This window comes from Corticium candelabrum, chromosome 1 (genome assembly GCF_963422355.1).
Source record: "Corticium candelabrum chromosome 1, ooCorCand1.1, whole genome shotgun sequence".
NCBI classification, from domain to species: domain Eukaryota; kingdom Metazoa; phylum Porifera; class Homoscleromorpha; order Homosclerophorida; family Plakinidae; genus Corticium; species Corticium candelabrum.
Window position 1 is genome coordinate 12501 of NC_085085.1, and position 10962 is coordinate 23462.

At 41.4% G+C, this 10962-nt stretch overlaps 1 protein-coding gene across 1 annotated transcript in view; it reads right to left on the reverse strand.

Annotated features, from left to right (window-relative positions):
• Window positions 1-1364, reverse strand: part of LOC134190916 (putative mediator of RNA polymerase II transcription subunit 26) — a 1613-nt gene extending 249 nt beyond the window's left edge. The window contains exon 1 of the mRNA XM_062659461.1: window positions 1-1364. This exon is cut by the window's left edge and continues 249 nt beyond it. Coding sequence (XP_062515445.1) covers window positions 335-1351 — 1017 coding nt within the window. The 5' untranslated portion in view covers window positions 1352-1364 and the 3' untranslated portion in view covers window positions 1-334.
• Between the last annotated feature and the right edge of the window lie 9598 nt (window positions 1365-10962).

Consider the following 10962-nt stretch of genomic DNA (forward strand, 5'->3'; position numbering starts at 1 on the left):
CGTCTAACTGTTTATTTTACCTCTATTATGCATAACAATCCAATCAAGTTGATTGACTATTTGAAAAAATATTGATATGCAAAATGCTAAACCAATACAAAATATTTGCAGCAGTGACTTCACGCTTACAATTATATACACATATATACACCTAATCCAACACTAAAAAACAACAAACTGTTACTATATACAACAATATATAAATAGAAATATACAACAATATATAAATAGAAATATACAAAAATATATATAGAAATATACAACAATATATAATAGAAATATACAACACTATAAATAGAAATATACAATATACACAGTCACAGTGTGGCAATTTTCAGTCATTTTCTGTGTGGTACTTTATAAAACACTGTCGCTCAGCAGATGACACACAGAGGGGGACGTTGCATTCTTGGCAGCGATACCTGGTTTTTGAGTTATGTCTGCCTTCAGATACACAAACAATGCAACGTACTAACCCCTCTGCTATAACCGGCATGTGTGAGCTATACCGAGAGTTTGGCACCTGTTGTAGTTGTTGTTGCTGTTGTTGTATTTGTTGTTGCTGTTGTTGTATCAGTAAATGTTGTTGTTGCATTTGTTGTTGCATTTGTTGTTGCTGTTGTTGTCGTTGTTGTATTTGTTGTTGTTGTTGTTGTATTTGTTGTTGTGCATGTGTGAGTTGTTGTTGCAGTTGTTCTTTTTGTTGTTGCATCTGTTCTTTTTCTTGTTTCATCTGTTCTTTTTGTTGTTTCATCTGTTCTTTTTCTTGTTGCATCTGTTGTTGTTGTTGTTGTTGTTGTATAAGATGTTGTTGTTGTGTGTCTACTCTATGTTGTTGTACTTGTGATAATATTAGTAATTGCTGTATTTGCTGTTGTAGTTGTTGTTCTTCTTCTTGTTGTCGTCTCCGTTGTTGTGGTGTCGGTGCGGGAATTTGTATCATACGTTTTGTCAAAAAACAAAATTGTGCTAATGGTTCGCTAATGTCAATTCCTGCCAACCCTCGGATAAGCTCACACCTGAAGTCTTTCTGCGCATACTGCCCTTTCCTCTGGAGACGTTCATCTTGAGGATGTTGTTTTTGAAGGGCAGTAAACATGATGAAGCTGTTGAGAATAGCTAAGTCAATCATGTGCAGAAAGATCTTCTTCCAGTACTTGAGGCTCTTATGCAATACTTCATAATATTTAATCATTTGGTCTGATTTATCTACACCTCCCATGTGGGCGTTGTAGTCGCAAATAGCCTCAGGTCTGAGAATACGGATCCTGTGGTGCCCATCATACTTTGCACGATCCTTGGTGAATCTTTCGCAAAGAGCATGATGGTGTCCAGAATGAAGGGTGCTCATAAGCGTTACCACGTTACGGTCCACCCATTGAATGGTACAGAGTGGACCATCACGTTCATAACGAAATGAACCTAAACAAAACTGTAATTGTATTTGCTAATAAACACATATGCTATAGTTACCTCGTGGCAATTTTGAGAACAGACGAATGTTCTTCAAATCGGCAGGAACACCCTTCCTGTTTTTCTGGACTGTACCACAGGCCATTGTACGCCGGTCATAGAGCTCCTTGAACAGGGGTCCTGATGTATAGAATTGATCAGTGTACACAGTGTACCCCTGATCAAGGAGAGGATCCATCATACGCATGACTGTACGATGGATCACACTTGTGTCATCTGTTGACTGAAGTGTTGTCTTCCGTCGTTTTCGAGCTGAGCCAGCTGATGGTGTTGTGGTTGCAGCTGCTGTTGTTGCTGCTTGTGATGTTGTTATTCCCGCTGTCGCCGCCACTGATGATTGACGCTCCTTGCCCGTGTAAATATCGAAGTTGTATGTGTAGCCAGAAATAGAATCGCATACACAATACAACTTCACACCCCACTTGACGGGTTTGTTTTTGATGTATTGCCTAACAATAGCAAGATCATATTCAGTATTTGTTCAGCTTATATTTTGGAAACCTTTACATACCTAAAAGCAAAACGGCCTTTGGCTTTCACCATGCGCTCGTCAAGTGAGACACGGGCTTGAGGCTGACCATATTCAAGACAATTTCTACGTAATTCGTCGTATACTGTACGAACTTTTCTCAATGGGTCAGCCTCTCGGTCCTTATCAGTACGAAAATTTTCCATCTGTAGGACCGATAGGATTGCGTCAAAACGGTCGCGAGACATGAACTTTCTGGCCCACAACCCGTAAAAGGGAAAAGTTGTGCGCCAGTAATCTGTGAGCTCAGGAACCTACAGATACAAAAATCAAAAATAATACACTAAATATTTTGTTATAGTATACCTTGACAAGTCCCATGTATATCAAGAGCCCAATCAGCGAGTTCATCTCGACAACCGTCACTGGTCGAAAACTACCCTCCCCTCGCCGTCCTCCAGACTTGCCTCTATAACTTTTTTTGCAGTTATCTTCACCGTTGATGTTACTGTTTCTACACAATATTATACCATGAAGACAGATGCAGAGAAAAGACATCAAACACATACGTTCTGATAATCTCCAACATGTTGTCAGTAAAGAACAATTTGAAGAATCCTACAGCAGTGGTAGGATACGGTTGAGGAGGGTAGAATCCTGCCGGCCTTCGTGGTGCAAATGGTGGTAATTGCCGTTGGTAATCATGCACAGGTGGAACATGGCACAAATGCTCGACAGGCAGTGCATCAGTGCGGCGATCAAGACGGGCAGCTGGCTCAGGCTCAGAGTCAGATGACTCAGACGAAGAAGCTGGTGAATGACGTTGAGTTGCTCGACGTTGAGTTGCTCGACGACGAGCTGGTTGTTTTCTAGTTGGCTGCTGACGAGGTTGAGGTGGTGGTTGCTGATGGGGAAGAGTTGATGACACAGAAACAGCAGTGACTGAAGAAGAAGGAGCTGAATGAGAAGTAGGGGGTGAATTGGCAGGTAGAGAAGTAGCAGGTAGTGATAAATGTGGATCTGGTGATGAAGGAGAATGATTGTGAGGTGAAGGGGGGCTAATACAAATATAAGATATTAGAATCTGTGTGCATGAGTGCAATATATTGCATCTGTAATCACAAAATACAGGTACACAGCCATAGCAACCGCAACACAACAAGTCCGTTGCTATGTGCGTTGCTATGGGCATAACTCAAATTCTTGCCAACTCCTAACATCCAAACTTGAAAAACATTTACTGAAACGTAAAAACTAAACAGCGCATAGCAAAAAACGAAACGAATAGACATCAAACTGTTTTACATACCGATGTCTACCACAACATACGGGTACACAGCCATAGCAACCGAACACTCATGCGTTGCTAAGCGCATAACTCAAATTCTTCCCAACGGCTAACGCCCAAACTTGCAAAACAGGTACTACAAACGTTACTGAACAACGTATCGCAAAAAAACGAGATGATTAGACATCAAAACGTTAGACTTACAGCGTAGCGTCATCGCTGTCTTCCTCGACGGGTAGCACTTCTTCGTTGTCCGTCGAGTCACAGTCGGACGACGATATCGAAGTCATCGACACATTACCACCATCGTCATCATCGTCATCAGTTGTTTGCAGCTGAAAAATATTAACCAAATCGCCAACAGGCAGCGAAGCCCCAACTTGAGAAGAGCGCTGCGACATCCGGTGAAAAGAAAATTATGACCAAGCCGCATGCGCCGTTAAAAATTTGCCCGTATGTGTAGACACGCCTCAAAGGTGTGTCTAACAGTGAAAAATATTTTGATTGGCTACAAGCGTTCAGGAAGGTGGATATTCGACGATGAAGTCACGTGTCCGGAAACAGACCATGACGTCAGAGGTGTGCAAACTGCGATATCTAGCGATTACGAGAACGTAGACTCCTCAAAGTAGGTTCATTTGAAAGATAATTTAATAGCGAATCGTTTAGGCTATAATTTAAAAGTATTGACAAAGGCTCCTTTGCAGGAAACCGGAATAGCAAAGCCGGGTACTGCCCGGAGGTGGAGACAAAGTACGCGCGTTACCGACGTCACTCCACGTGATGACCTAGGTAGGCGCGACGTAATAACTAGTCAGTAATAGATGGGTTAAATTATTTTTTCAAAGGCTTTTACAATATAGTCAGACAAAGGAGTAGCTTTATACAGTCTGTAGCTGAGCTAATTAGATATATTTATGAACTCACTGTTTAGCATAAACATATCCCGATTAGAAGACACAATTTACATCACACAAACACTTATGAGTCATGACATGTATCAAGATTTAACAAAGGGTTACGTCTAAATAATCATTTATTTTTTAAAATGGCGGCTTTAAAAAGCTGCTTTAAAATAAGCGACTATGGTACTGTCCAAGAGGCTGATCAATATATAATCTATATTTCAGAGTTTGTGTACAGTGCTTTGAAAATAAACATTAAGAAAAATCAACACAATGCTTACTATTACTACAAATCAACTAGTATTTTTAGCAGTCCTCATTTAATGGTTTGTAACTATTTGTATTGGTAATAGTTCTGTTTTTATTTGGTTGAAGTCTGTGTGTGACGACTCAATGTTCGGTGCTGCTGCGCTTGTGTTCGGACGCTGTGAGGTCATCACCTGAGGTAGCATCGGTTGTGGGGCTTCCACCACTGGTGTGTCGCTTCGTCGATTTCCATCGTTGTTGTCAGTTGATTGTTGTGTCTTTTTGTTTAGGCCGAATCTACCAGAGGTTTTGAGTCGTGTTATTTATTCTTTTTCCAGAGTTAGGCGTCGTTGGTGATTTTCTTCGATTTGGATCGGTGTTATTTTCCAAAGTCCCTTTGAATTGTGGTTTCGTTCGTTACAATGTAAGTAGATCTTTTTTGTGTCTTGTGATCGCAGCTTGTTGCGGTGGTGTCTCATACGGACTCTGAGTGTGCCACCTGTTTGTCCAACGTATTGTTTGTGACATCTGGGTACATCACACGTGATGACATAAATTATGTTTGTTGATGTACATGTCATTCGTCCATTTATTGTTGTATTGTTGTTTTGGAAATATAGTGGGTGTGACTTGCCCGTGGTGGTGCTGCGGATGGCAGAGCAAATCGTGATCTGATGGCAAATTCCGCATTGTATGTGATTGCAAGTTGTCGTGACTGGCGTAATGGCGAGTCTGGGTATTGGAACGTCGCTGTTATGAACGTCTTTTATTGGTTTGGAGGTTCACCGTAATCGGGCCCGTGTGATGTGATCACTGATGTTCTTTGCTCTTTTGTAGGCAATCATTGGTGGGTGACATCCAAGTATTGATTCCAGTTGGGGGTCGCTGTCGATCATGATTTGCCATTGTCTGTGGATCAATTGTTTGATGTTTGGGAAGAAGGGTGAGAAAGTTGTCGTGAATACTGATCTATTGTTTTGTGTTTGTTGTTTATCGTGTGTCGTATTCTTAAGGAAGTAGCGTCTCTTGCTGAAAGGTAGTTTTGAGAGTAGACTTCTGGTTTGTTCTTTGGGGTAACCTCTCGATATGAGGTGTTTTGTGTGGTCGTTGAGAATGTGACGGTACTCAGTTGGGTCTAATGTGGATCTGAGAAACCGGTGTGCCTCCCCAAGTGTGACAGCTCTGAATGTACTCTGTGCGTGGCAAGAGGTGTGATGCAGATATTGGAATCTGTTAGTGGTTTTGAAATGAGTCTTGCAGTCAAGGATGTTGTTTTGTGAAAACCGATTGCCTTTGTATGTAAGAACGTCGAGGAAGACGGCTTCTGTGTTGCTTTGTGTGTGTGTGAATTTGATTGTGGGGTGAAAATTGTTGAGTCGTTCCATCATGTGTTGTAGGGTTTGAGTAGTGTCTTCCCAGATGACGTATATGTCATCGATGAATCTCTTCCAGATCAGTGGTCTTGTTGGTTCATTTCGGAGAAACCTTTCTTCGAGGTCGGCCATGAAGAAATTGGCAAATGTTGGGGCAACTTTTGTTCCCATGGCAACACCAAAAAGTTGTCTATATATTTCACCATTGAATTCGAATGTGTTGTTAGTTAAAATGTGAGTCAGAAATGTCTCGGTTATCCACACAAGATTTGGTGAAAAGCCAATGTCATAATATAATGCGTTGTCGTTGGTTCGGATATAGTCTCGGAGTTTTTCAATGCATACAAGTATGCCTTCCTTGTGTGGAATGTTTGTGTAGAGCGATGTAACGTCTATTGTGACTAGTGTGGCATCATGTTTTATTCTTGTTGTTTCGATTAGAGATATGAAGTCATTTGAGTCCCGGATGTAACTGTTCTGAGTGAGTGCAATTGGTTTCAGAAGATAGTCTACGAATTGAGAAATGGCTTCAGTCTGTCCTGAGCAACCAGACACGATTGGTCGATATGCAACTGGAGTTTTGTGTATTTTGCTGAGAAAATAGAGTTGTTGTGTTCGTACTTTAGATGGATAAGGTTAGAAAAGGAATTGTAGTGTCTTTCTATCCAGGAGTCTTAATTTGTGTATGTCAGTAACTGTCTGATTGATTTGTTCTACTATGGGTTGTGTTGGGTCTTTGTCTAGATGTCGATAGGTTTGTGTGTCGTGTACTTGTTCCAAGTTTTTCTCAATATAGGTTTGTCTGTCTTCAATGACTATCAAGGATCCCTTGTCAGCTTTTTTCATAATTATGTCATTCCTGCGTGTGAGCCGTGTGAGGGCAGTTCGTTCATGTTTGGATAAATTTTGGTAAATATGTTTTGCTGGTTTTGCTTCAGTAAGCCACTTTTTTGTTCTTGTTATGTAGGGTTAGGGTTAGGGTTAGGGTTAGGGTTAGGGTTAGGGTTAGGGTTAGGGTTAGGGTTAGGGTTAGGGTTAGGGTTAGGGTTAGGGTTAGGGTTAGGGTTAGGGTTAGGGTTAGGGTTAGGGTTAGGGTTAGGGTTAGGGTTAGGGTTAGGGTTAGGGTTAGGGTTAGGGTTAGGGTTAGGGTTAGGGTTAGGGTTAGGGTTATGGGGTAGGGTTTAGCTCAACAGAACTAAACCTCACGTACCAGAACGTGCAGGACCATGCCTGGTCTGGTGATCGTGGGGGCTCCATTTCCAGTCTTGTGGGGTGCTCCCTTGGGTGTACGGCTTGTCATTAATTGTCAACAATAATCTCTTCACTGTTGGTGCAACAATTCTCTGGTCAAGTGTAGAGGTTGTGTCCGTTGGAACCATCAATGTTTTGGTGTCGGATGATTAGGAGTTTCTTCATGTGTGTTTGTTTTGTCCGTGTAGAAGATAGAAGGGAAGAGGGGAAAAGGACAGAAGGAAAAGGAGAAAGATAGAAAATTGAGTGACAGAGAGAGAGGGGGGGGGGGCGCGGGGGGGTTGTTTGGAAACATGTATGGATCAGGTCTGAGTGGGTGGCCAAGAGGAGAAAGACAGGAGAACAAAAGAGATTAAAATTATATGATCAATTAATTAATTTATTAATCAATTACTATTTCATGCAATAATTCAATAAATAATTGATTCAGTTGGGGTCAAGCTAGTTGTTTTAATAATAATGTTAAGTAAGCCCATATGGGTGTATGGGTATGTGGATGTCTGCTGTGGAGTGTGGATGTCGAGGTATGTTGGCCAGGTACTTACCTTGGTGGGAAAAGATGAGTTGTTGATGTTGCACACTGTGATGGGATGATCTTAGGATCGAGTTGCTTGAGATGTATTAAAACTTGTTAGTTTGTGTAGTTGTTTCAAATCATCAAATGTCAGATTTCTTGTTTAATTAAGTTGATTTGTAATTTGAGTTGTGTATTGATTTTGTTGGCTCACACATTTGTTCAATGTATTTTCGTATTGGGAGTAGTTTTTTGTATATGTGAGCACCAACATATGTCAGTCTGTATAAGAGTGTTTTTGGTGTGTACCTGTAATTGTAAAATTCTTCCAATGTAGGTCTGTCTTTTTGACCACCCTTGTGGAGTTTGTTGGTCAGAATGAGTTGATGGATGCTGTTGTGGTCAGTAGTTGATGTTAAAGAGAATGTTCATTTGCTGATCCCCACTTTTGGGAAATACATTCTGAAGCCGGAAATGTTGAAGTGGTACTTCCGGTGTGGAGGTCCTGTTCAGTGTTTACGTACTCATTGTCTTTTTAGACTTCTTTTATGTTAGAATGTAGTTGTTATTAGAGAGACAATTCAAGACAATATCGATTGAGCGTTTTCAGAGAGGTTATGTGTCAGATATGAGATGTGATCACTAATCAAAACGTTATGGAACGATATCCAGCTTCGGGTATCGTTTCAGCGTGCACATAAGCGAGCGCGGTGCGGTCTACTGGCGTACGCGTTTCGGTTTATAACCTTCATCAGCGCCAGACACGCATCGATGAGAATGTCTAACCTTGCAACACGCTAGAGAATGTCACTCGTCAGTTGTCGTTCATATAAAGAAGTTTTGAGAAGTCGTGACGTGATCGGAGGTTTGACTAGGTTTCAGAACAATGGATTCTTGTGTCCGTTTGACGTAATGAGTTCTTTTGGTATGTCGGCGGCGGGAGATATATGTCTGTATCCGGGTAATATTAGTCATGTGACTTGTTTGTTGTCATGTATCGAATACCCTTGTTCTTCGGCTTCAGAAGCAACGGTGACGGTGTGGTTGGAAAGAGCAGCTGGCATAAGTGATATGGACGAACAGAGCGAGTGATGATGAGCTCTCGATGAGGTGAAGACGACATCTGATCGGTGAGTCTGCGTGTATGGGTATGTGTGTCTATGTGTGACATGCAGGTTGTCTGTCCTGAGTGTTGTGTTTGCGTGGTGTGGGGTGTATGAGTGTTATTTGGTGTCGTGGAGTAAGATTGGGGGTAGAAATAATTTTTTATTAATTTATAAATATTTATTTATTAATTAAATAGTGTATTTATTTAATAAATTTAGTTAAATAAAAGGGGGAGTTTTGGATTAATATCAAAGCCAGGGTGAGTGTTATAGTTGGGGTTAATGTATTAAGTTAGTATATTATGCTATATATTAAATATCCTATTTAGTTGGGGTTACGTATTGATCAAATTAATTAGGTAAATAATTTGTTAGATGACTTGTTAGTTTAGTGTTAGAATTAAGGTTAGGGTTAGGATTGGGGTTAGGGTTGGGATTAAGATTATTTTTAATTAGTTATTTAAATAATACATTAAATATTTTAATAGATTAAATAAATTATTAGGGATAGGGTTACGGTTAGAATTAGGGTTAGATCTAAAGTTAGGGTTAAGGTCAGGGTTAGGGTTAGAGTTAGAATTAGGGTTAGATTAGGGTTAGGGTTAGGGTTAGGGTTAGGGTTAGGGTTAGGGTTAGGGTTAGGGTTAGGGTTAGGGTTAGGGTTAGGGTTAGGGTTAGGGTTAGGGTTAGGGTTAGGGTTAGGGTTAGGGTTAGGGTTAGGGTTAGGGTTAGGGTTAGGGTTAGGGTTAGGGTTAGGGTTAGGGTTAGGGTTAGGGTTAGGGTTAGGGTTAGGGTTAGGGTTAGGGTTAGGGTTAGGGTTAGGGTTAGGGTTAGGGTTAAGGGTTAGGGTTCTGGGTTAGGGCGCCCAGCCCTCCAGAACACCTTTTCACGTTCCAGAACCTTCAGGGCAATGCCTGGTCCGGTAAACGTGCGGGGCTCCATTCCTATCTTGTGGGGTGCTCCCTTGGGTGTACAGCTTGTCGTTGACTGTCAAACGTTGCTTTCCGGTCGGCACAGTGCTCAACCTAGCTCTCCCATGTGTGTCTGTGTGATGAATGCTTTAAAGTTGGCTGTGCTCAACTTAGCATAATTGTGTGTACTCTGAACTCGTTGTTCTGATATCGAATTGGGCTATGAGTTTAGTCTGACCAATAACGATAAACGTATAGGTGATAGAAGGGAGAGAGAAGTTATGTATGCAAGCAATTAGTTTATTAAATAGTTTATTAAGTAAATTATTAATGCATTACTAATTTATGTAGTAATTAAATAATAAATTTATTAGCTAGGTTGAGGGTCAAGCACATTGTTGAAATGTGCACATGTGTGAGCTTGCGTGTAACGTTCGTGTGTGTGTGTGTGTGTGTGTGTGTGTGTGTGTGTAGGTGTGTGTGTGTGTTCATGTGTGTGTGTGTGTGTGTGTGTGTGTGTGTGTGTGTGGGGGGGGGGGGGGGGGGGTTGGGGGGGTGGGTGTGTGCGCGCGTGCATTTGAATGTATGTTGTAGAGTTTGAATGTTGAGGTATGTGGGTATTTACCTCGGTGGGAGAAGTTGGGTTGCTGATGTTCTATATTGTGAGACGATCCTGGAATAGCTTGAGGTGTGTTGAGGTCTTGTAGTGTTTGTTTGGTCATAGTAGCATTTCTTCAATATGTCATGTGTCTTGTTATGAGTTGATCCTTAGCTTGAATTGTATATCAATATAGTTGGCACTCCTTGTTCAATGTATTTTCACGTGAAACTTGTTTTGGCATATGTGTGAACGTATGTCAAATTATGTGTGTAGGTCGTTCTGTGTCATTTAATATGATCAATGGTTGGAGTAATTCAAGATATTTATTTGCTGATCCCCATTCACGGAGAACGCAGTTTGAAGCAGGATACGTTGAGATGGTATTTCCAGTGTGGAAATTGAAGACTGTTTATTGTTCTGTACTCGTTTTCTTCGACATACGTAGTTGGGTCTGGTCTGCTGTACCAGTAGTTTGGTCGTAGTTGTGTCTAGAGTGCTTGTCTGTTTGAATGTAGTTGTTATGGGAGCGATTCAAGACAATATCGATTTGGTGTTGAGGGAGATGTGAGTTTTGAGGTGTGATCACTCGTCAAAGCGTAGGAAACGATATCCAGTGTTGGGTATCGTTGTAGCGTGCACACAATTAAACGAACGCGGTACGACCTATTGGCGTACGCGTTTCGGTTTGGTTAACCTTCCTCAGCGCCAGGCACGTACCGATGAGAATGTAAAACCTTGTGGCACGCAAGAGAGTGTCTCGTCGACGCCGTTTCAGTTGAGAGAAGTCGTGACGACTTGACTGGAAGCTTCGACAGGCTTGAGAAC